This window comes from Mus pahari, chromosome 5, assembly GCF_900095145.1.
Source record: "Mus pahari chromosome 5, PAHARI_EIJ_v1.1, whole genome shotgun sequence".
Lineage (NCBI taxonomy): Eukaryota > Metazoa > Chordata > Mammalia > Rodentia > Muridae > Mus > Mus pahari.
In genome coordinates this window covers 143,662,427-143,688,307 of record NC_034594.1, presented here as the reverse complement: position 1 = coordinate 143,688,307, position 25,881 = coordinate 143,662,427, and the positions used below count along the sequence as shown (strand labels likewise).

Here is a 25,881-nt window from a genome sequence, read left to right as displayed (position 1 = left end):
AGAAGAAGAAGAAGAAGAAGAAGAAGAAGAAGAAGAAATAATTAGATATCCTGAATTAGACATCCTGATGTCGAATATCAAACTTGCCCCAAGGAACTGGACTCCTCTAATCAGCAGAAGTAGTCTAATGATAAAATCACCCCCTTTCTGCCCCCCTGACTTTCTTTATTCAAGGAACTCTTTCTTTTTTCCTTTATCCTTTCTTTCTCCCTTTATCTAGTATTAGGAGATTGAAATGGTGGGGGGAAAAAGGGTGAAGGGTGGAAGAAAGAAGAATCCACAAAGTAGCAAAGACCAGCTACAAGTGGCAAACAGATGTGGAGCTTGGTAGAATCAGAAATCTGATTTCAAATGCCCATAGAGAAAACAGCAGGGGATGGGGCTAGAGAGATGGCTCAGCAGTTAAGAGCACTGACTGCTCTGCCAGGGGTCCTGAGTTCAATTCCCAGCAACCACATGGTGGCTCACAACCATCTGTAATGGGGTCTGATGCTCTATTCTAGTGTGTCTGAAGACAGCTACAGTGTACTCATATACATACAATAAATAGATACATCTTTTAAAAAAACAGCAGGGGATGAAGGTATGGATTTTTTTTTCTTTCAAAATGCCAACTATATTTCCTTATTTCTGATACTGTTGGCAGAGATAGTGGCTCCTGGTGGCTTCCATGTCCCTGCCACATGTTCAACGTCTGTGAATCAGTCCTCATTGGATTCATTCTAATTAGCTGCTTGTCAGCTTTGTTTTTCATAAACACTCTAAATGTAGTCCCTGTTGTCTGTGCTTTTCTGGAAATAGAGTTTGAGAGTGAGGAGTTTTGCTTTCTATAGTGTTAGGTATCACTGGTGATCTTTCTGGTTAAGTGGCAGGTCTGACTCTAGATCTAAAAAGGCAAGGGACTCATGGTCCATAGATAGGCAGAAAGTCATGCTGGTCACAAGGCAAGAGCTTCCTCATTTCCTCCCTTGACATTGCCCCCGGAAGTCGTGGCTTAGGAGAGTGCTGCCAGCCCTTGTTCCCCCTCAGGCTTTGAGCTTCCTTTAGAGTCCTTTAATCATCGTGCCCATCGATCAGTTCAATAACTGAGACTGTAAAAGTAAAGCGACTTCATTTGGGGTCTTAGGAAATACAGTCAAAGAGCCAGATCTGGACAGCATTGAATGTGTATTCTCAAAGACAGGAGGAAAGCGGTGGCTTATGTAAGCAAATGGCACTGATTTATTGCAAAGCAGTAAAAATTCCTTTCTAGGAAAATTCTATAGCATGCTGGGAAATAACTGGGATGATGTGACTAACAGAAGACAAAGGATGTGTATAGTAAAAATGTCCACAGAATGGGAATCCGACCTTTAGAAGCGTAGTTTGAGTCTTCGAGCATGATGTAATTTCCAGAAGCCAGCAGTCAAATGGTGAAAGTGACCAAAAGCTCACCTAGAAACCAGTGTGACAGATAGGTGCATGAATCCTGTCTCTCAATGTCCTCTTAGTGCTAGGTCCTGAGTTCTAGTCTTAGTTCAGTGACTCTTTTTTTTTTTTTTTAAAGATTTATTTATTGTTATATGTAAGTACACTGTAGCTGTCTTCAGACACTCCAGAAGAGGGCATCGGATCTCATTGTGGAAGGTTGTGAGCCACCATGTGGTTGCTGGGATTTGAACTCAGGACCTTTGGAAGAGCAGTCAGTGCTCTTACCCTCTGAGCCATCTCACCAGCCCAGTTCAGTGACTCTTGTGCCTTGGCAAAGTTAGTAAATGTCTCCATGACTCAGTGCCCTCATCTGTCAAGAGGGAGGCTGTGTCAGAAGCTAAGGATGCAGTGGACAAATGACCAGGTTACCTGTGATTATTCTTTGAATTCTGTTGACTTAGAAGGCTTCATAGTTGGGGTCCTCTGAGATCTTCATTCCCTAGGTTAGGGTGATACTTGAGTCTCATGCTACAGATAGGCCATGAGAGGTAAGGAAGACATGTAAAGTACCCCTGTGACTCAGTCCCTTTCCAGGCACTGTCACACATATTAACTCATTTAATTGTTTTTTTTTTTTCCCGAGACAGAGTTTTTCCTGTTTAAAAACCCCAGAACCCGTTCTGTAGACTAGGCTGGCCTTGAACTCACAGAGATCCACTTGAACTCACAGAGACCCACTTGCCTTTGCCTCCCATGTGCTGAGACTGAAGGAGTGTATCACCGTGGTCCTCTGGCTCATTTACATTCTTGCAATGGTCCTGGTATCTCCATATTACAAATGAAGAAAGTGAATCACTGAGGTAGTAAATAACCAAAGTAAATCAGAAGTTGAAGTAAGGGTAGAACTCAGGTGGTCTGACTCCTGAATTTGTGGGGATTTATATGACACAGATAAACTAAAGGCTGATTGTCAAGGATGCTGTCCAGACTGGTTTAGAAGGCAGAGGGGCAGGGCAGGCCCCCCTTTAACTGAGCTCCGGAATACCTATTTGATCCTGCATAGCAGACACATAAGATCTAGACCCTCTTTCTTCCTTCTTGGGAGGACCCCAACCTGGCTTTACCTGACTCCCAGATTTCTAACCATGTCTTAATCTCATCCAGATGCCTCTTCTGCGGCTCCAGGGAGTGTATGGCTAGGCTCTCTGAAGTTAAACGTAGTTGGAAGTGAACTGGATAGATAAACGGGGCTCAGAAGAGCTGATGTGGCTAGAGAAAAAGAACCAACAGGAGGCTTGAGACACTGGCTAGATCCTTTCTCCGACCTCACAGGTGGGCCTCAGACCTTATTTACCCTTCTAAGGAGTTCTCTCAAGGTCAGGCTAATCTACTACAGAGTTCCAGGACTGCTAGGGCTACACAAGAGAAACCCTTTCTCAGGGGCGGGGGTGGGGGAAATTCTCATCAGTAAGGTGTGCTGCCCTCTAGGGAAAGTTTCAAGAATCTGTGGGAGGTTTTTTGTTTCTTGGTTTGTTTTAGTAATTTTTTTTTTTTTTTTTAAATAATTGTATGTGTGACTATACAGAGTAGAAGACCCTGGTAGTTAGGAGTCCAGAAAAAAGTAAGGATGCTAAACAATAATACAATGACCTGGACAATGCAAAAGAACTATTCTACACCCTTTAAAAGTCTCACTGGGGCCATCGAGACGGTGCAGCAGTTAAGGACATTCACCTAGGATGCTGATGACTGAGTTTCAGCTCTTGAAGAGTCTGAAGTCAGTCTAGGCTATAAAGTAAGCTCAAGACCAGCCAGGACACAGCGTGGGACCCTGTCTCAGACAAACTAATGAATAAATAAACAAAGCTCCATCTAAATTGGGGGAAGAGGCCGGATGGATGGTTCATGGGTAAGAGCACGTGTTGATCTCTAACTCTAGTTTCAGGTGATGTGATGCCCCCATTTAAAGGCATAGGTGGGCAATAGGTACTTGTATGTACATATACATATAAGCAGGCCAAAAAAAAAAAAACCCTCACACACACAAAATAAATAAATCTAAAAGTGAAACTTCAAAAATAGCAAGTTTGGCGGGCGTGGTGGCGCACGCCTTTAATCCCAGCACTCGGGAGGCAGAGGCAGGCGGATTTCTGAGTTCGAGGCCAGCCTGGTCTACAGAATGAGTTCCAGAACAGCCAGGGCTATACAGAGAAACCCTGTCTCGAAAAACTAAACAACAACAACAAACAAACAAAAAACAAAAATAGCAAGTTAAGGGGGAAGAAAATATTCATCTCTAATTGACTGTAACCTTGTGGAAATTTTAGCATTAATATGGGAATAAACCCACAATGTGTGGGATAAACCAAAGAGAATATTGAAATCTCTGCTATAAAGTTAATTCATAGGCTGGAGAGATGGCTCAGCAGTTAGGAGCACTGACTGCTCTTCTGAAGATCCTGAGTTCAAATCCCAGCAACAATTTGGTGGCTCACAACCATCTGTAATGAGATCTGATGCCCTCTTCTGGGGTGTCTGAAGATAGCTACAGTGTACTTATATATAATAAATAAATAAATCTTTTAAAAAAAAAGTTAATTCATGCATTTCTCAAATTGATAAAAACAACAAGTAGAAGAATCTATCTCAAGGAAGCCAAGTGGTAAACCATCACCAAAGAGAGGAAATGGTTGGTTATGCTGAACACTGCCAAGAGATGGCAAAGACTCAAAAGTGACCATTGAGTTTGAACAACAGGGGCTAGTGCTGTGGCTTGGTAGTATAGTGCTTGGCTCAAGTGCACAAGGCCCTAGGTTCAGTCACCAATAATACACACCACACACAAACACAGTACACACACACGTGCACACACACACACATTATGCTATTCTACAAGCATACTTAGCATGGACATCACTGATGCCCTTTGAGGAACGCAGTTTTAGTGGAGTGATGGCCATGGTTGTAGTGGGCTAGGAGGAGACCGTAGAACATAGTGCAGATACTCTACCAGATCAGAAATGTTCAAATGGCTTTATCAGACAGTGAAGTAGATAAACGAGGCTGTAGATAGAGGTGAAGGTATGGGAACTATTAAAATGCATTATAATTTCCCCATCACTACCAGTTCACTTTCAGATTTTGTTTATAATATTTATTATAATGCTTTCTGCCAATAAAGAGGATAAAATCTGAAGTATTTTCTGGGTGAGTTTTAGATTTCCTGTGTTGCTTAAAGGTCTTCTTGTGGAGTTTAAGCAAATGTTCCTTGTGCCCTCTCTCTTGGCTCCTAGACTGGCCTTGAATTCAAGGCAATCCTCCTGCCTCATTCTCCCAAAAGTGATAAAATTGCAGTCATCTGGCAACTTGCCAAACTTTTCATGATGACCTCTTCTTTAATTATTGGTGTATGGGTGTATGTGCACATGCATGTATGTGTGTGTACATGTGTGCATATGCACGTATGTGTGTGTGATGTATTATTAACACAGCCTGATGACTCCATTCAGTTCTATTCATGTGTGTTTGCTTAGGGTGACTGCTTGGGGCTGTAATTCTGTTTTGTGTTTTAAACAAGGTCTTGTTCTGTAACCCCAGCTAGCCTTGAACTCCTAGCAATTCCTTTACTGTCCAGCTTTCTGAATGCCAGAATTATTAAAATGTACCAACACACATTTTTACATTTTATTTCTTATATTATGTGAAATAAAATCGTAGTTTCCCTCCAGACATTATGCCTGATTCTTTTATTAAGAATCCTTTTGGAGCTGGGCGTGGTGGCGCAGGCCTTTAATCCCAGCACTTGGGAGGCAGAGGCAGGCGGATTTCTGAGTTCCAGGACAGCCAGGGCTATACAGAGAAACCCTGTCTCGAAAAACCAAAAAAGAAAAAAAAATCCTTTTGGGAAGCTGGAGAGATAGCTCAGCAGTTTGTCAGTACTCTTGCAGAAAACCCACATTCAGGTCCCAACACCCACATCAGGCAGCTTACTACGACTAACAATAACAGCTCCAGGAAATCTAATGCTCCCCCCTCACACCCTCCCCGCCTCCAGGAGAAGCTGTTACATTTTTCCACAATCATCTAAAGATTCCAGGATATATCTAAATTGACATTATCAACAAACTGGCTAGTCAGGTATTAATAATATATCTAAAAGTAGAGAACAAACGGAAGTTGTTGCTTTTGAAACAGGGTCTCTTGTAAACCTGACTGTCCTTACACTGTTATTTGCTATTTAGTTAGAACTGGTCTTGAACTTCTGGTCTTCCTGACTGTACGTTCTAAGTGCTGAGATTATAGGTATGCATCGCCATGTTCAACATAAAGTTCTATGGGTGTACATTTGTAAGCAGGATTGAGGTTTGTACTAGTTTATAAAAGTGCACTCCTCTTTATTTTAATTTTATTGGTACGAGTGATCTCCTACACATAAGTCTGTGTACCACCTGTATGCCTGTTGCCCACAGATGCCAGGAGAGGACACCAGACCCCCTGAAACGGAAGTCACCGATGGCTGTGAGTCTCCGTGTGGGAGCTCTGACCCATCTCTCCATCCCCTAAAGTATAACCCCTTAGGCAAGACAAGAAACACTTTTAAGGACCTGACCCTTAATAAGTTAGTCACATGTTATAATATGCACAACTAAGCTTATAGCTTATAAAGGGTTCCATACACTGTCTCTAGCTTGATTCTCATGGAAGGTCTGGGAATTGTGCAGGATTGGATAGAATGGTTCCCTGTGTTTATGAAGTGCAAAGCAAGCTTACCAAAGGCAAGTAAGCTTTCTGGGGCAGACAACCCCTGAGTGGCTGGCATGCTGTAGAATCCAGGTCTTGGTAAAGAATGCTATTGTGTTTCCACACATGTAAAGGCGGGGCCTGACACAGATTAGCACCTAGTACAAGCCCACTGGATAGTTTTTAATACATAAATGTGCCTGCAAGGCTATTTCAGAGTTCTCCCTATTATGCTACATGGGCCAATACCATAAAATCCAACCTGAAAATGAAAACCAGTTAATGAGGAAGAAATGTGGCCTGGGAATGAATGAGAGCAGGGGAAGGGATTCTTATGAGGATTTGAAAATGCAAAACAGAGGCAGCAGCTTCTGGAAATGTCAGTGTTTATTAAACATTTAAGGACATTTGGAGATGGTAGGAGAAATATACAGAATGTAGAAAAGTCCTAACAGTCCGCTATGCCCGGGGATGCAACCACTTCCTTTCCTTCCCATTCTCGTTGCCTTTTCCTGTTCTCCTGATTATTTATTTTGAAGACAATTCTTAAAGCCCCCTACTGCACCCCTGACCTGTGAGGATCCATTTTTTTTCTTTCCTTCCCCAAATCTCGGAGTCCCAGAACTGTGCTCCCGAGTGGTCAGAGGGCATCGATTATGCGCTGCTTGCCTGCCTGGCTCTCCAATAAAGACTTAGTAAGAGTGGGGAACTGCAAAAAGCCACATGACGTCATTGGTCCTCGGTCATGGGGCCGTGGGCTCAGGTAAACAAACAAAAGAATGGATGGGCAAATAAAAAATACTCAGCAACCTAAGTAAACCCTGATGGAGAGTCTGCTCTGCACGATGTGGATTTGAGCCCGAGGATAGAGTGTGGAGCTGGGCCACCGGAAGGTAGGAAAGGGGAGAGCAGGAAGGAGCCAGGAAATCAGCTGGGGGGGAGGGCGGGGGGGGGGGAAGAGATGGGAAGGCCAAGTGACCTGGAGTTGGGCAGAGGCTATCAAGGTCCCTTTCTTCTCGGTGTCTGAGGGACAGGCACCAAACACACAGCCCTTGGGGCAGGTGAGGAGTAGGGTTAGTCCCTAGGCTCCCGGAAAGCCGAGGGGTAAAGACAAAGGAGAAGTACAAGACTTGGAAAGGAAGGTTGGAATGAAACTTTACATCTCATTGGGAGGTAAGGGCAGGGCAGGGCTGAGGAGCAAGAGGAAAGTACCTAGACCTGGGAAAAAGAGGAGCCTAGGTCCCCTGCTCTGACAGGGCCTGGATGTGACAGTCACTTGTCCGAGTCCAGGCCCATCATGTTCTTGAGGGCGTTCTTGAGGCTGGTTCTACTGGGGGACTTGACTGCAGGCCGGAGCTCCGAGCTCTGCTCATCTTTGCGAAGCTCCATCTCGATGACCACCACCTGAGAGCCTTTGGAGGACTCCGTCACAGACCCCCGACCCCCCGCCCGGCCCGCTAACCGCTATTTCTTATCCTTGCGAGACTCCCCCAGCCCTTTCGATTTCTTCTCACTGGCAGCTTTGGTGCTTCGGCTGTGGTCCAGCATGGCATACAGCACTGGCGTCTGCGGGGATTGCACAGGTCAGCCTTGGGCTTGACCACGCCCACCCGCCCCTCACTGTTGTCCCGGACTTCCCAGCGTTCTCCTCCCCAGTCTCTAGTCCCGCTGCTAACCTGCCGCCCGCGCTTCGAGGAGTCCTTCGAAGACTTGTGAAATCTCCCCTTCTCCATGGCACTGCGGGAAGAGAGGTTGCAGCAGGATTGGCCTCCCTGGAACCTAGTACACTCAACTTCCTCTTTCCTTTGGCCCTCCCCACGCTGAAGCAGTCTAGGGGATCCTGGATAAAGGTGGGGAGTCAGGCTCTGCCTCTTACCTGAGCCTTCTCTGAAGGGCAGCCTGCCTGCGCAGCCAGCAGTACCGAATCAGGTAGAAGAGCAACAGCAGCAACAACACCACCCCGAGGATGCCCCCGATCACAGCTCCCAACACCACCCCATACCTAGTGGGCACTAGGAGGGGAGGGAGAAGAGATACGCGGTTCACACGTGGCCGGGAGGAAGCAGAAACCTTTATCTATGTTGCTTCTCACTACACCTATTTCTAGTCATTGGAAATGTGAAAGTTTTAGCCAGGATGCCTTCCCTTCTAGGAGTCTTTGGTTTTTACTTTTTTTTTGGGGGGGGGGGGTTGTCTCACGTGGCCCAGGTTGGCCTTTAAGTAGTCTGGCTAACTTGCTATATAGCCAAATACAGCCTTGAACTTCAGATTACAAAGGTCACTTCCACCTTTGCAGTATTAGGATTACAGCCAGACCCATCATGCTTATCTGCCGGCCTGCCCCATCCTTTAGTTTTGCTATATATCCGAGGCTGCTCTTGAATTCATTATTTGACCCAAGCAATCCCTTCCTTAGCCTCCCCAGCGCTGGAGTTAAAGGCTTGCACCACCTGTTAGTTGAGGCTATTTGCCCTTCTCAGTCTGTCAGCCCTCCCTAACACCCTCTTTGAAGTGCCTCCCAGACCCTGTCCCTTGTCCCTTCTCACACCTTTTTCAAAGACATAGAGCGTGACCTGAGAGGTCTTGCCCACTATGTCCGGTGGGTTTTTGACATCACATGTGAAAGTGCCGTTGTCACTGTAGTCTAGGTTGTGTATGACAATGGAGCCATCCTTCCAGCGAGGGTCCCCTACCCACTGGATGCGCTCTTTGAAGGTCCCCACCTCATCGATGTAAGGTTGTCCCTTGGCATAGTGGAAGATCTATGAGGAATGATGGAAATTGTGTGAGAGAATCCTAGTGTGAAAAGCTCCCAAGACTTGGCTCCAGACTCAGGATCCCAGATTACCTTTCTACAGTTGAGTTTATGGCTCATAAAACATTTTCCCTTCTATAGCCCAGGTTCTCTTTTCCCTTGTTTGAAGGACCTATCTGTTGTCTAACCCCAGGACATCCCCCCCCCCCACGCACTCACCGAAATGGCATCTCGGCCCCCTTCAGGCTGGTAGCGCCAGGTAAAAGAGATGTCATCTGAGACCCATTCACTGGACCAGAAGGAGCAGTGTAGGGTCACCTGGGAGCCCACGGCACCATAGATTTCCCTGTCCGTGTAAACCACAATGGCCAGGGCTGGAGACAGCACTGTAAGCATAGGGAAATGAGATACACATAAGTGGGCCCAGTCAGTTATAGAGAACATGAGGCCAACCAGAAGTCAGGGGCTAAGGTACTGGAAAGGTCTTAGCAAAGAAACAAATATTGGGAGGCCTACATCTGTCTGGGACTAACTCATTTGGTAAATGTAAATGCTGTATCTGGTTAAGGTCTCAACATAAAGAATGTCCATCAAGTTCATAGCTATACCACACTGGATGTACCCAACTTTGTCATATCTTTTAAAGCTAAGCAGGATCAACTGTGGCCAGTACCTGGATGGGCAGTCTTCAGTGTAGAGGAAATGAAATCCATGGTTTTCTTTAGGGTTCTAGAAGGTGGGTTGTATCCAGTCTCATTTTCTGTTTTAGTCTCTTTTTCTCCCCTTCCTTCTATCCTTCCTTCCTTTCTTCCTTCCTTCCTTCCCTTCTTTCTTTTGAGACAGTCTTCCATTGTAGCCCAAACTCTCCTAGAATTTATGGCCCTCCTGCCCCTGTCTTCTGAATGTTGAATTACCACACTTTGCCAACAACTGATATCTAACTCTTAAGCAATTAATTAGATGTAGAGTTTTGAATATTTTAACTAAATTAAGATATGCCAAGTTTGTTTGTTTGTTTGTTTGTTTTAAGATATGGTCTTACTATGTAGCCCTGGCTATCTTAGAACTCAATATGTAGACCAGGCTAGCCTGGGACTCACAGAGATCCACCTGCTACTTCTCCTGAGTGCTGGGATCAAGAACATAGTCCACCATCCCATGCTTCTCATAAACCGTTCAAGTAATGCAGACAAAGCTAACTTTGACACTCACTCTAACAACCAATTTCTTTCATTAAGTTTCCACCCAGATAGAACCATCATTACGTTTTCTCTGTGTATCAAACTCAATATAAATGCAACAAACTCAAGATGTACCGGTACTTACAACAAATGGCTAAATTTATTTTGTTGAGCACTTTAAAATATAATGTATATATAATATATTGCATTGAATTTTTCTTTTTGGCTTTGGATTAAGAGCATATGTATCTGAGATAGATTTCCATGCAAACTCATGGATATCAATCATACTGTTAGCGGCTGTACAGTAACTTTAAATTCTTGCAAGGAAGAGAAGAGGAAGAGGAGGAAGAAGAAGAGGAGGAGGAGGAAGAGGGAGAAGGAAAGGGAGAAGGAAAAGGAAGAGGAGGAAGAGGAAGAAGGAGAAGGAGAAGGAGAAGAAGAACTAGAGAAAGCAAGTCCTCAAGTCTTCTTGCTGGGCACAGTTGTCAAGCCTGCCTGCTGTACCCCAGATTACCATTTAGTGTATTCATGACTGGGGACCCAGGGGAGGAAGGACTTCATATCACTGTTAAGGAGAAGCTAGATATAGGAAAGACCCCGAGTCCAGCACCCAGGTGCCTCTGTATATGGATCTCTGTGGTCCAACCATCCATCCTCACCCTCTTCTTGGTCATCTTGGCCCAGTGCCACCCCTCTAAGCTACCCACACACGGAGAGTCATCCCAGGCAGTCTATGTATGTGGGCTGGCTCTGGGTAGGAACAATTATAGACTTTTCTGTTCTTTAGGAAGAGGCAACCAAACAAAGTCCTATTGTCTAGCCAATGCTGGGGGCTCATACCACACCCACTCTCCCCTCATTGTCCTGAATCTCCCTTCTTAGCATGCAATATCTTTTACTTACCTCCTGGGAATTCTGTCTGAGAGCCTTCTTGGGAATCCCCAGTGTAACAAAGAGGGCTATTTATTTGTTTGGATTTCTATTCCTCCTGTTATATTGTCAATCTTGGCTCTTCTCAACTCTGCTCAGTGGTTCTAGGATTGGGACAGAGCTCTTTTGCTCCTTAGACTCTCCGGCTCCTTGTTTCCTTTACCAAGGCTTTCTCCAACTCCCTATCTTCAACATTGCTTTGGGACATCACAATATAAACCAGAACATCCAACATAAAGCAGGAAAGTCTAAGTTTTGGGTTTACAACCCAAAGAGTTGAACTTGACCAAGGAAAGAACCTTGGACTTTCTAACTGCTCCTCTCTCCTGCTGCCCACCCTCACTCTTACCCCATCATGCCTACGGCTTACACAGGATGCAAAGCCCCTTGGAAGGCTCTACTTAACTAACCTTGCTTTGATGTTCTCTTGCTCACTCAACACCTGCCAAAGGTAAGGGGGAAAGGCTGGCCAGTTTAAAAAGATGGCTCTACTGGGACAAGATCCTAGGGTTCACTCACAGTATAGATGAGAGGCCACAGACAGCAATTCCATCTAAGAAGCTGAAAGCACAGAGAGTGAACTCATTCATTAATTCATACTCCATGACTTGTCTCTTCTGGGTAATCAAGGTTAGGTCCCTCATGTGCCACTAGGGGATGAAAGGGGACCAGAACCCAGGGTGTGACCCTGCTCTTCCCACGCTCTTTTTTCCTACCTGACAGGCTGTCAGCATGGATCTGAGGAGCCACTGACTGGTTTCCAATTCGGGCGCTCAGGGAGTTCTCTGTGATTTCTTTTACTATGGCTCTTCGGGAAATACCTTTCCTGCTTCCCTTGAATGATCTATACTTTCCCTCCCCACACCTAAACAGGACATCATCTTTTTGTTCTCCCTTGCTGGCTCTTAGCAGTGAAGGGTGAGAGGATGGGGGAAGTTGCTGAGAGACCACTGAATCTCAGGTTTCTGGGACTCAGTGGCTCCACTTACCCAAAGAAGAGAAGAGCAAGGCAGCCAGGATAGGGCTGGGGCTGGATGAGGGAGCCCCAGAAGCCATAGCTGGGGTAGGGGCAAAGGCCCAGAGTGTCTGTGGGGTGGAGAGAGCGGGGCACAAGGAACTGAGCCGTGTTTTCTGGAACCTGCTTAAAATCCCCTGGATCCCCAGCATGAGGGGGCTGTCCTGAGCCAGTGACCAATTGCAGCCTGGCATGTGCAATGGAGAGGTGGTAGGGAGGGTGGCAGGGGGCATGGAGCAGAAGGGGCATTGTATACACTGGGTGGAGGGGTGGGGGGACACATACCACCCCTTACACAGAGGGCTTTGTGTGTGCTGACCTCCCCCTACCCCAGGTTGGAATGTTGGGGTGGGGTGAGGCAGAGACAGAAAGGGGACATAGACACACTTCTCTGAGGAATAGACAAGCTGAGAAACCTAAATCCAAAAGGCCATGGCAAAGGAGTCCTTCTTAGCCTCCTTGCCTGAGAGCCCTAGGACCTAGAGGCAAGTTTCTTTCAGAGCACTCCCAAATTAGGATGTCTGTTGTTCTGATTGCTATGGCAAGACTGTAGACTATAAAGCCCCCTGGGAACAACTTTTACCACCTCTCTGTATCTGGGAGATTCTAGAAGATCTTCTCTACCAGGAAACTTCCAGGAAGAAGCCCAGATTTCCCCCGCCTGTTAGGGTACCTTATGCAATGCATCAGTTTAAATGATCAAGACTGCCTATTGGCCTGCGTGGTGGCTATTTGGAATGTTTGCGAATGCGAATGCTCATATTAGAATGGTAATTCAGTTCTTTCTACAAGCTCAAGATCTAGTTTGAGGAGGCAGAGGGGAGAAACGGAGGGCAAACTCATCAGCTGCCAGTGCACAGAACGGTGGGAATGCCACTTCATACAGGAAGTTCAGAGGAAAGAGGAATCGGGTCTAGGAAGCAGTGTTATCTAGAGACCTTGAAGGAGCAGCCATTTTGAAAAAGGGAACGGGAGGGGTGATGGCTAGATGGAACAGCAAAGGTAAGAGCGGAGGTGACAGTGTGTGCACGTGTGACATTTGTGAAGCTCTGAGTGGATTTAGAGCAGATTTGTGCCATCTGTGTTTGATTTGATGTGGGGGCTCTTGAAAGGGTTCACTAGGAAAGAAGTCTGAACAAGAAGTGTGAAGGTCTCAAATGATAGACTAAAGAGGGTGCAGTTAAGCTCGTATGCTGTAAGCATCTCCTGAAAAATTGTGGGGAAGAACTAGAAAGTCAATTGTGGTTTATACCTCTCTTTCTAGTGCTTGGGAGGTGGAAGCAGGAAGGCCAGGAGTTCAAAGCTAGCCTGGGCTATCAGAGACTAACAACAAACAAAGGGAGATGTTTGGAATGTCTACATGACCAGAGTTGAGGTTTTTAATTTCTTGATGGTGTATTTATTTTTATGTGTAATAAGTGCTTGCCTGCATGTATATATGTGTTTCATGTGTGTGCCTGGTGAAACTCTGTGTAGAAGCCAGAAGAGGGGATCAGATCCCTGAAACTCGAGTGGTTGTGAACCCCCATGTGAGTGTTAGGAAGTGAACCCAGAAGAACAGCCAGTGCTCTTAACCCCTGAGCCATCTCTCTAGGCTCCAGTTTTCTGTTTTTTATCCCTTTCCACTGCCACAAGCTCTGTGGTTGAGCTGAGTTTTAAGACGAATCTAACAAACAAAATCTTTTGGAGGTATTCAGTTTCCTGCCTCTTTTTCTTGCCTCTTTTGGGATCATCTGAAATGACTGTGCTTTTCACCGAAAGTGCTACTGTCCTCTCCCTTGTTTCTTACTTTGGATCATGGACCTTGCTTTATACTGCTTATTTTTAAAGAAACTGTAAAGAGTTTAGCTCTCTGGGTGTGGTAGTGATGCTTTTAATCCCAAGACTCAGGAGAGACAGAGATAGGCAGAGAGAGAGAGAGAGAGAGAGAGAGAGAGAGAGAGAGAGAGAGAGAGAGAGAGGCTTACCCTGGGAGTTCGTGGCCTGGCCAGCCTGGCCTACATAGTGAGCCCCAGGACAGCCAGGGCTATATAGAGAGACCCTGTCTCAAACAATAACATATAAGAGTACAGCTTAATGTTTGAAATAGGAATTTCTGTCTTCTTTCTTTAGATTTATTTATTTTGCTTTATGTCCTCTACTGCTCTGCCTGCATGTATGTATGTATGTATGTATGTATGTATGTATGTATGTGTATTTGATCCCCTCTGGTGCTGGAGTTATCTATAGCTATAAGTCACTATATGCATACTGGAAACTGAACCTGGGTCCTCTGCAAGAACAGCATGTACTAAACCACTGAGTCATCGCTCCAGCCCCCATGGTCTGAACTTCAATGTGATTTATTTCCATCAGCTATAGTGTAGGTTATGGAGGTTGAGTGCAGTGACCATTGTTTGCTTAGGATGGGCTATCTCTATCTATCTCTCTATCTCTCTATGTGTACACACACACACACACACACACACACACAGAGAGAGAGAGAGAGAGAGAGAGAGAGAGAGAGAGAGAGAGAGAGAGAGAGAGTTTTCAGTTTTGATTGGTCTGGCTTGGAGCTTGTGGTGATCTTTTTTCTGCCTTCTGAATGCTGAGCTTACATAGCATCAACTACCCCGCCCAGCTTAGCCTTGCTTGTGAGATGCTATAGGCGCGTCTGTGTGAAGCCAACAGTCTTAACACCTTCCATAGATCATAGTTCTCCTGAGTTCCATGGTTAATGCCAGATTTCACCTCCTTCTACTTTATCTAGCCACCACTCTTATCTATACCCTTTTTTGGAGGCTTGCATATTCTCTCCCCACCTCCCCAGTCCCTGCTAGCCTCTGACTTGCTCTGCAGGCAGGGATGGCCTTCACCTTCTGATCTTTGCAGGTCCTGAGTGCTGGGATTACAGGGGTGCATTACTATGTCTGATTTTGTGTAGTGCTGGGACCCAGGGCTTAGTGTATAGTAGGCAAGCATTCTACCTGAGCTACACCCCCAAGTTGACAAAGAAAAAAATTTGTTTCTTTACTGACATTGCAAAGGCTATCCAGTTCTTCAGGTGAACAGAGCAGTGTGTTTTTGTATCTTTGAATCTCCTGTAGGGCTTTTACAGACTGGCAAAAAGCCAATAGTACATTTATGTTCATGACCTATGTGATGGGGCTGGGGAGATGGGGCTGGAAAGATGGGGCTGGGGAGATGGGGCTGGAGAGATGGGACTGGAGAGATGGGGCTGGGGAGATGGGGCTGGAGAGATGGGGCTGGAGAGATGGCTTAGCAGTTATGAAGACTAACCGCTCCTTCAGAGCATGGAGAGCTATTCCCAGCACCTACCTGGAAGGTCACGGGTCCATAACTGCAGTTCCAGGGGGGAACTGGCATTTTCTTCTGGCCTCTCGAAGAACCAAGCACACATGTGGTGCACAGACATACAAGCATTTAAATAAAAGAAAGAGCTAAATTAAAGGGACATCTGTTACACTTTATTCTTATTTTTGTTTCTGGAATACTGCCTGTGTAGTCCAGGTCACCTGGAACTTGGTATGCTGCTAAGGATGAGGAGGACCTTGAACACCTGACCCACTAAGTACTGGGACTGCAGGTGTGTCAGCAAGCTGGGTTAGAGAGTGTTGGAGCAATGACTGGGAGGGAGATCAGGAGCAGAAAACTGTACTTACTTACTAGAACAACTTTCTACTGATTGACCCGCTTACTAAACTTTAAAAGCTGTTTTCTTTATGTCAGTTTATTTTGTTTTTACCTATCTCTGGAGAGTGACTTCAAACTCACGATCCTCTTACCTCAGCCTCCACAGTGCTGGGACTATAGGCACAGCCACTGCTACCAACATTAAACTTATTTTTTGAGGTAGCTGGCACTGCATTGTATCGTGTCCATCTTGAAGATTAAGAAACACTGCAAAAGAGATTCCTGCTCTGAACGGAGGGTTGGATGAGAGAACCTCTAAGGTCCCTAAAAGTCTACAAAGTGCCTTCTTTGTCTAACATTACAAAAATGCAAAATAATATTATTCATTTGATGAAGCAGGGAAAAAAGCGAATTTGTGCTATTTAAATCCTGAAAGGAAAAAGGCAGGAGAGAGCTAGAGTGCTAAATATAAATGAATCTGAATATTAATACAATCAAAAAGAGATTTGCTACAGAATAAGAGTTGCTCTGGGCTGCCCCCCTTTCTTCTTTCTCCCTCTGCCTCACCACCCCTCAGCGCCCAGGGTCAGGAACTTTGACATTTCATTACTTGTCTTTCTCTCTTGCTCGCTTTCTTTCCTCGGTCGAGAGCACTCTGCAACTGATTTCTGTGCATGGATTCCTCAAAACCGTGAATATACAGTATATATAAATCAAAGCGGGTTCTCCTCCACTCCCCTAGGTTCTTGTGGTTGTGGGTGTCACCCACATATCGCTGAAAAAAATAAACAAAAGAGCGTTGTCTTTGGCCAGTGGGAGTTTGGTTCGTGCTGCAGCTCAAGCCCTGGAATTGCCAGGCCTAAAGGAGGTGGTGAGAGAAAGGATGCCAACATTGAAAAGGATGGCGGATGGCCCACGCCACACTCCCTACAGCCCAATTTGGGGTACGGTTTGCTTATCTTGCTGGGGATATGGCTTAAAGGTATAGTGCTTGCCTAACATGGGAGGCACCAAGTTCAGAGGAAGGCCAAAGTAGCTTTTTTCCTTGGGTGTCTCAGACAGCTAACGAGGGGATTTTTAGGACAACTTGGAAGGAGGGGGTTGAAGTGAGCCTCTGAAATCCTCAGGGAAGAAATAAGTCGGAGAAGCGGCTGTCGGGCAGCGTGAACCCTACAGGATAAACACCCGGGCAGGTAAATGCACTAACGGTAACCACTCGACGATTTTGGCCAAAACTTTAACAAACGACGCTAGCTAGAAACTGGCACGGGAGAGGAAAACCGAAGAACTGAAAAGCAAAACAAACTAAAACAAAACAAAACAAAAACAAAAACAAAAACAAAACAAAACAAAACAAAACAAAAAAACACCATCCACCAAGACGCAGAACCCAGAGGAGGTTCCAGCCTAAAAACTATGAGGTGTCACATGACAGTCCCCGCCCCCGCCCCGCCCCACCGGCTCCGCCCCCAAAGCAGGGCCACATGTGGGGGGAGGAGCTATGCGTCATTTCCGTCCAGGCCGGAACTCAAGATGGCTGCGCTCTTGCTGAGGTGACTTTAGCCTGGGGCTAGGAGTCCACGTCCGCGACCGTTGGGGAACCTGAATTGGTCCCTGAGAGGGTGACAGCGGTGCCGTGCGGGGACAGGGAAAGGACCTGCGGGTGTGCAGGCCGCGCCCCTGGGATCTTAGCAGCCCCTCTTCTCCCCCGGCGGAGAGGCTCGGAAGGGTTTAGAGGTCACTGTGTGTGGCCGGGTGGCGCGGCTGTCCTTGTTTCTGCCTCGCCCACGTCTAAAGCCTCTTCGCAAACTGCTCTTGTGGCCTCAAAAAAACTGCTGTAACTTCGAGATCAGCTGACCCCTAGGCCTGCAATTTGGGGGGGGGGAACTTAGGGATTGTAGGGGGAGGGGCTTTTTGGAGCACCTAGTGGGTGCTTTAACTCCTGGCAATCCTGCTGCTAGCAACCGGTGGAGACTGTCGGGCTTCCTAGTGCATCCCTCCCAAGCCAAAGTTAATAATAGCATCCACAGTGGGTCTCTTAATACTGTCCAGGAAACCCACTTTGTTTTCTTTTAATATGGGTTTTAGCGGGGCAATAGGGTGGGTGTCACCGCCTTTCTCTAAATTGTCAATTTTCTGTCCAGAGAAATAGCTTAGATTTCCTTTTGTTCTGAATTCTTCACTCATTAGTTATCATGCCCAGAGCCTTTGTAGTTGTAAGGGCTAGTGACATTTCTGGTACAAATCCCAACACAGTTTTGTGCCAGTCCTATTTTTGGAACTTATTTGTTATGGAAAGTTAGCTTCAGTGCTGTTGAGATTCCAGACCCTGATTCTCCCAAATATGTTTTCATTTCTCTTTCCACTTCTGTCATGCAGTATAAAAATAGAGGGATTCTGTTTAGTTTTTCTTTGTAAAAGTGAGTCTTTGGGAGTTTAGATTGGTTTTCTTTTTTTTTTTTTTTTTTTAGATTGGTTTTCTTTAGCCTTTATTTTTTTATCTTGCTGCGCATCCTCATAGCCGTAGGACAGGACTAGGTTTTCCAGAGCTGCATCATCTTTCATCCCTAATTTTGACCATAATTGAATGCTTTCAAATTCTATGATATAACACATGCTGGTGAATGCTAAGGCATATTGGGTCAGTGATTTAACATTTAGCTTAAAATGATCATATTGGTTCCCAACATTTATCTTAGGAGTTTCTGGATTGTGTGTAGAGTCTTCATCTTTGGGTTCTTCCTGGATCTAGCCAGTCTCACATGGAAACTATTTGAAAAGCAAATTCCCAAAGCAGTTTGAGTGTGTTACCTACCAAGCATTACAGTGAGTCCTTGGGAGTGGACTGTGGGTGTGCCCTGCTGTCACCTGTCAGTCAGATAATTCTGTCATCCCAGCACTAAGGAGTGTTTGGCTCACCTTCTGTCCTCATGTAGGTTGGTTGTGTCTACAAGTACTTTTTTTCCATATTTTTGTGTATGGATTGCACATAAGTAGCTCCTCCCACCCCATTTACCTTAAACCATAGAGTGTAACATACAGAATATTTAAATTGTAATGGGCGTTAATAAGTACTACAGAAATTACTGGAAGTATAAGAGAATGTGCACAAGGCATATGTAAATGCCACACCATTTTACATAAATGACTTAATCAGTTGCTTGTGGAGGCTCACCCCACCCTGTCTCAGCACTTAGGAGACTGAGACAGGAGGACTGCTGTAAAACTGACACCAGCCTGAGCTATATAGTGAGTTGCTGGCCAGCCTGGGCTGTAGAATGTGATACTATCTCAAAACAAACACTTGCTTCCAGCTATAACCATTGATTTTTTTTTTTTTTTGCTTTTCTTTAGTGTGGGTGTGGGTGGCTGCGCATGTGCTATATGGCTTGTGTGTGGGGGTCAGAGGGCAATTGGGAATCCCAAGGGCCCAACTCAGGTTGCCCCGCTTGGTGGTACGTGCCTTTTCTCTCTGAACCATCCCACTGGCTCCTAGCTGTAACATCTTAAATGCCATTTCCAGTGTAGAGAGTCCTTTCAGAGTTTCTGGTTTCACATGAAAGGCAAGGATAGATAACTACTTTCATATTTCCAACAAGGTTGTCGACTTTGTACAGCTTGTTTCTGTAGGGGCCTTGTGCAAAACTCGCACTGGTATTTGGGAACAATAGCAGCAGACAGAGCGTGCGATAGATTCCAACCCACATCTGCAAACTCTTGCTGGGTAGCTAAGTGACTGGGCCTAGCTTGGTGTGAGGAATGTGTGCCCTGCAACTTCAGAGACAATTCAGTCGATTTAAAGAGATTTGTTCCCACTTCTTTCTGAGAGCCCTGGGTACACAATGTCTGCATTCACCTCTTGCCTCAAAGGGAAGGGTGAGAGCTGAAGAAGGGCTGGTTGCATTTTTCCCCTTCTAATAATGGGCCCGCTAGTGCTCCAGAGTAGCCTATAAGGCTCTTGAAATGATTGTGTGTCTAGTATCATGAACCCATTTAGAAGATGGTTGGATTTTTTTGTTCCGTTGTTTTTCAAGACAGGGTTTCTCTGTGTAACCCTGGCTGTACACCAGACTTCCCTCAAACTCACAGAGATCCTCCTGCCTCTGCCTTCAAGGGCTGGGATTAAATGTGTGTGCCACTGCCACCAGGCTCAGTTTCTTAGACCTTAATGAGCTCTTATATCTCCACAATGCCTTGTACATAGTGAGTAACTAGTTACAAAGAATTAACATAGGTAAGTTTTCACTTCTAGAACTTCATTCTGGTCACTTTCCTAAATGCTTTGGACATGTTGGCTGGAATTATGAGATTAAAGTGTGTGTGTGTGTGTGTGTGTTTCATTTTCCTTTTTGGCTTTTTGGACAACATATTGAATATAGCCCTGGTTAGGCTGAAAATTGCTGTTCAGATCAGGATGGCCTTGAACTTACAGCAGTCTTCCTGTGACTTGCCTCTTGAGTGCTGGGGTTACAGGTTTATAAGCCTGTTTACCTGAGTTTGATCCCTAGAATACACATGGTGGAAGGAGAGAACCAACTCCTTGCAAGTCATCTGAGCCCCACATGTGTGTTGTGGCATGCCCCATCACATACAAAATAAAATGTCATTTAAATTATTTTAAATTAATTTTTTGTGTGTATGGGTGTTTTACCTGCATGTATGTCCATGTTTCAGGTGCATACCTGGTACCTTCAGAGTCCAGAAAAGGGCAATGGATTTGCTGGAACTGATGTTAAAGATGGTTGTGAGCACTATGTGGGTGCTGGGAACCATCCTTAGTCCTCTGGAAAGCAGCCAATGCTCTTAACTACCAGGCCATCCCTCCATCCAGCCCCTGTAATTTTTTTTTTTTTTAAATAGCAACTTTGAGGTAGGAAACAGTTATCTTGTGTGCGGATGATAGTCTTTGCTTTTTCCTGTTTTTTTTTTTTTTGTGATATTATATGAGAAGCTTTGTGACTTGAAGTTTATCTCTGTTATCTGGAAATTGATGGTAACTTTTTAATATTTTTTAAAAGATTTATTTATTTATGTATATGAGCACACACTGTAGCTGTACAGATGGTTGTGAACCTTCATCTGTTGTTGGAAATTGAATTTAGGACCTCCGCTCCCTCCGTTGGCCAGGTGGTTTGTAAGCCACCATGTGGTTGCTGGGATTTGAACTCAGGACCTTTGAAAGTGCAGTCAGTGCTCTTACCCACTGAACCATCTCACCAGCCCAACTTTTTAATTTTTAAAAAATTATTATTATGACTGCATGTGCTTATGTGTGTGTACCTGCGTGCACATGCATCAGAGGAGAACTTTGTATAGTTGGTTCTCTTCTTCCACCTTTAAAAAATTTTTTTAATTTATTTTATGTATATGAGTACACTGTAGCTGTCTTTAGACACACTAGAAGAAGGCATCTGACCCTATTACAGACGGTTGTAAGCCACCATGTGGTTGCTGGGAATTGAACTCAGGACCTCTGGAAGAGTAGCCAGTGTTGTTAACCTCTGAGCCAACTCTCCAGCCCCTCCTCCACCCCCCTTCCACTTTTAAGTACGTTTTTTCAGGTTGTTAAGTTTGTATAAAGTGCTTTTATCCACTGAGTCATCTCCCCAGCTTCAAGTTCACATGGTAGTTTTTGAAATTACTTCATTAATATTAGGGCTGTCCATCCTCAAATCGCTTGTTCTTCACATTTTAACTCTCCATAGGTCTCTGCTATACATAAACTATGTACCTGAGCTATATAGTGAGTTCTGTCCTTATGCAGGCATGTAGGTTGGTTGTATCTACGAGTAATTTTTTCCCCCGTAACTCAGAGTAGCCTCAAACTCTGTATGTTCTTGAACTTGTGACCCTTCTGTCTCTGCCTCCGAGCCTCTAGGTGGCAGGTGAGCTCGCCCAAGCCTGTCTTCAGGCTATGCTTTGTCATGTAGAAACTGGGGCACTGTTCATGAGTTAAATGCTGAAGCTTGACCGCAGGGCCCCGTGTGTGTTAAGTGTACACTCTACACCGAGTTACACCCTCAGCCCTCATTTCATTTTCAGCCAGCCTTTCTGCATCGAATACAGTACAAAGGAGCCAGGCATGGTGGCGCCCACCTTTAACCCTAGCACTAGGGATAGAGACAGGTGAATCTCTGAGTCCGAAGCCAGCCTGGTCTGCAGAGTGAGTTCCAGGAGAGCCAGGGCTACACAGAGAAACCCTGCCTCACAGGATGAAAATATAATTAACAACAACAATCTTGTACAGAGGAGGGGGGGCCTAATGTGCTGGTGTTGACTTTCCATCTGTATTCTTGAATCTCTTGCAGACATGTCGGCCGTCACTGCCTCCGAGCCCACCTGAGTTCTCAGCTTTGTATCAGAAAGTAAGTTCCAACATCTGTGAATATTTTATTAACTTTTTTTTTCCTCATGAAAAGGCAGTAGAAGGCCGGGTGTGGTGGTGCACGCCTGCAGAGGCAGGTGGATCTCTGGCAGTTTGAAGCCAGTCTGGTCTGCATAGGGAATTCCAGGACAGCCAGGAAGCAAGACTACACAGTAAGACCCAGTATCAAAACAAACAAACAAGCCCTTAATTTCAAGTAGTTTCAGGACTTAGGGTTGTTTGTTTGTTTTTTCCTAACGATTTATTTAATTATGTTATATATGTGAGTACACTGTAGCTGTCTTCAGACATACAAGAAGAAAGCATCAGATCCCATTACAGATGGTTGTGGATGCTGGGACTTGAACTGATGACCTCTGGAAGAGCAATCAGTGCTCTTAACCTCTGAGCCATCTCTTCAGCCCCCAGGACTTAGTTCTTAAATATATTTTTTCCCTAAAAGTAAATATTTATTCCTAGTTGTTGACATTAACAATTGCCTTCAACAGTTTTTTAAAAGGTTTTATCTTGGAAATATATATTTTATACACAAATGGTGCTTTTTTTTATTTGTTTGGTTTTTGTTGTTGTTGTTCTTTGGGTTTGTAGCCCTGATTGTCCTGGAACTCGCTGTGTGAACCAGGCTGGTCTCAAACTCACAGAGATCCTCCTGCCTCTGCTTCCAAGGGCTGGGACTGAAGACACTGGCCAGCAGTGTCTTGTTTGTTTGTTTTTTAATGTTGGTGTCATTGTTCTGTTTTTTGAGGTAAGTCTTGGAGTCTTGCACAGCACGCTGTAGGTCATAAGTGTTCCTTCTCTGTAAGCCTCTGGTGCTGCCATTACTGACATTCACTGCCGTATATGGCACTGTGCACATTTCATCCAGATTCATCAATTATTAATGTTGTTGTTTGCTTGTATAACAGTATAATTATACAAGCATAATCATTAAATTTAATAAATTAACTGATGAATGCTTTTCATCAGTTGATTTTCAATTTTTCTCTTTGTTCCAAATAATGTACTTTATAGCACTACAGCCTTTTTTTTTCCCCTACAGCCAGAACCTAGTTAGGCTCATAAATGTACTTAGCTGTCTTGTTTTGTGTTTCTTCTTATTTTTTTAGGGTTGAGTTTTATTTTGGTTTGTTGTATTTCATTTTGAGACAATGTTTCGTGTAAGCTCAGGCTGTCCTTAGACTTGCTATGTGGATCAAAATGATAGAAAATTCCTGATCCTCCTGCTTCTAGCTCCCAAATGCTACAATCATAGTTTTTACCTTCATGAGCTCTTTTGCTTTTTGAGTCAGTTTTTCTGTGTAGTCTACGCTGCCCCTGTACTTACTATGTGGCCTTGAGTTTCCAGTGTTCTTGCCTGTCTGTTAGTATGTGCCACCATAATCTTTTTCTCGGTTTTTTTTTTTTTTTTTGAAATGTTATGTATATGGGTGTTTTGCCTGTATGTTTGTCTGTGTACCACATTCATTCAGTGCCCGTAGGACAGTTGGATTCTGGGGACTAGAATTGCTATTATGAGCTACTGTGTGGGTCCCAGGAATCAAACTCAGGTTGTTTGGAAGACTTAACTTCTGAGCCATTTCTCCAGCCCTTGTCTTTTTTTTTTTTTTTTTTTTTTTTTTAATATACTTAATTTATTAATGTATGTTTGGTGGGGCTCATGGATGTGCAAGTGGAGGTCAGAAAACATCTTATGGGAGTTGTCCAAGGAGATGGAATTAGGTCATCAGATTTGTCAGCAAGCACTGTTACCCACCGAGCAATCTTACAGAGCCAACAATACCTTTTTAAAAAAAGATACTTTAGGTGGCTAGCAAGCACAGCATAAGAGCATGTGCTGTTTGTACAGAGGGCCCAGATCCGTTCCTAGTACCCATGTTAGGTAGCTAACAGCTGCTGCTACTCCAGCTCTAGGGGCTCTAACACCCTCTTCAGGCCTCAGCACTAAGATATACACACCCACTCATAGACACACATATATACATATAACTAGAAATAAAATACAACTTTAGAATGCACTGTTTGCTGTGTAAAATCTGTGCCTTAGTCCTTTTTGACCCTTTGTTTTATTTTAGTGCTGCTCCTTTGGGAACCACAGCTAAGGAAGAGATGGCGCGGTTCTGGAAGAAGAACACAAGTTCAAACCGTCCTCTCTCTCCCCATTTGACTATCTACAAGTAAGAGCCCTGGAAGCTGGGCGGGCTGGAGTTGCCTTAATTTTCCTAAATATTGGGAGTGCAGTGCCTGGGAGCAGTGGGCTGGCCAATAGAGATGCCATTACATACATGAGTCCGACTTCTTAACCTGGTTGTTGATGCAAGAGTCTAGGGAAAGCTGCCAACAAGTAGAAGGTTTCTGAGTGCACAGCTGCCAGAATGATCATTGAAAGGCAAGCAGGCCATGCGTGCCAGGCGCTTCCCATATTGCTTACCTGTGCTGTGTTGCATGGCTCCTGTGCAGCCTGGGTCCTGAATACACAGCATGCACACTTTGTGTTGTACATTAGCATTACACTACATAACGCTGAATGCTGTCTGTGACACCGCTGCTTGGATTTGAGTCTGTGGTATGTATTTTTTAATTGAGGTGTTTTCTACTCATATCAAGATCTTACAACATTAGAGTATACTAGAATTCTTGATCTTAAAAAAAAATATCACTGTTTGAAGGCCAGGTTCTGGCACATGCCTTTAATCCCAGCACTTGGGAGGCAGGGGCAGGCAGATCTCTGTGATTTCTGGCCAGCCTGGTCTACAGCTGTCTGTTTCAAGACAGCTAGGGCAATGCACAGAAACCCTGCCTCAGGGAAAAATTGTTGTTTGAGGTTGACCAAAGTGGCAAGTGTGTGCATACCTGGAATAGTAGCACTTGGGGTGCTGAGGCAGGAGGATCAAGAGTTTAACCTCATCCTCAGTTAAATAACAAGTTCAAGGCCAGCTTGAGCTATAAGACAAACATACATGTTAATGTAAGTTATCAGGCTGAGAAGATGGTTCAGTAGGCTGAGGTTCTTGGCACTAAGCATGATGACTTGAGTATGATCCTCTCGTGGAAGGAGAGAGCTGACGTCCACCTCCCAAGGTTCAGCTCGGACCTGCAATTTGTGTACCATGGTACTAAATTAATAAATGAAATATTTTAAAATTAATACACATGTTAACCGAGGCTGTATTCTTTTCCTTTGGCTGTAGGAAAATCTGTAGTTTCTAGCTTCTTGAGGCCACTTACAGTGTTTGGCTATTATGTGCCTTACTAGTTGATTTATTGGTGATTTAGACAAGGCCTTATGTAACTGAGGATGGCCTTAGATTTCTTGTCCCCCCCACTTCTACCTTTTAAATATTGAGATTACAGGTTGAGCACCACCATACTTGTCTTCTTGAACATGCCCTTTGGATTTCTTTCTTCCTGTAGGGCAAACCTTGCTTTCTTTCAAAGATTCCTATTTTGCACAAAAGTTATGCTCTTTTACATTCACTGTTTATTCTGATATTCAAATTGTGTAGCTGTGGCTACTAGGAATTCTTCAGTATGGCCAGGGTTGGGGTGCTAGTCTCCAGTATGGCACCAGTATTGGGGTGCTAGATGTGCTTATTGTTACGAGCACATTAACTGTAGGTCCTCTCCTTGAATAGAGCTGTGTGTGATCACTTCCCCAACATACATGTACATATGGCTATGTATGTATACATACATGTCTTTTTATAAAACTCTTAGTTTTAGAAATAGAAGTGCTGGGCTGGTGAGATGGCTCAGTGGGTAAGAGCACCCGACTGCTCTTCCAAAGGTCCAGAGTTCAAATCCCAGCAACCACATGGTGGCTCACAACCAT

At 44.7% G+C, this 25,881-nt stretch overlaps 2 protein-coding genes across 2 annotated transcripts in view; one reads left to right on the top strand and one right to left on the bottom strand.

Moving 5' to 3' along the window:
* Positions 1–6,514: 6,514 nt before the first annotated feature.
* On the bottom strand, positions 6,515–15,934 carry Mpz (myelin protein zero). Its single transcript, XM_021198501.1, has 7 exons — positions 15,820–15,934; positions 12,009–12,105; positions 9,125–9,291; positions 8,699–8,912; positions 8,027–8,162; positions 7,827–7,887; positions 6,515–7,716 (listed from the first exon to the last, which is right to left on the bottom strand). Exons 2-7 carry the CDS (start codon positions 12,073–12,075, stop codon positions 7,615–7,617), a joined length of 747 nt encoding a protein of 248 aa, XP_021054160.1. The 5' UTR covers positions 12,076–12,105; positions 15,820–15,934; the 3' UTR covers positions 6,515–7,614.
* Positions 15,935–17,181: 1,247 nt separating this feature from the next.
* The window catches only part of Sdhc (succinate dehydrogenase complex subunit C), a 19,724-nt gene continuing 11,024 nt past the window's right edge, over positions 17,182–25,881 (top strand). The window contains exons 1-3 of the mRNA XM_021198737.1: positions 17,182–17,220; positions 21,976–22,032; positions 24,125–24,226. Of these exons, the coding sequence (XP_021054396.1) occupies positions 17,201–17,220; positions 21,976–22,032; positions 24,125–24,226 (179 nt within the window). The 5' untranslated portion in view covers positions 17,182–17,200. The remainder of the gene's footprint in view (positions 17,221–21,975; positions 22,033–24,124; positions 24,227–25,881) is intronic.

Bases quoted from the DNA above. Each gene is read 5' to 3' on its own strand.
- Mpz (XM_021198501.1), bottom strand. From the start codon at position 12,075: ATGGCTTCTGGGGCTCCCTCATCCAGCCCCAGCCCTATCCTGGCTGCC. The intron at 9,292-12,008 runs GTAAGTGGAGCC...CTATGCTTACAG, and splicing joins CTTGCTCTTCTCTTCTTTGG to TGCTGTCTCCAGCCCTGGCC. The intron at 7,888-8,026 runs GTAAGAGGCAGA...CTCTTCCCGCAG, and splicing joins GCCCTTCAGAGAAGGCTCAG to TGCCATGGAGAAGGGGAGAT.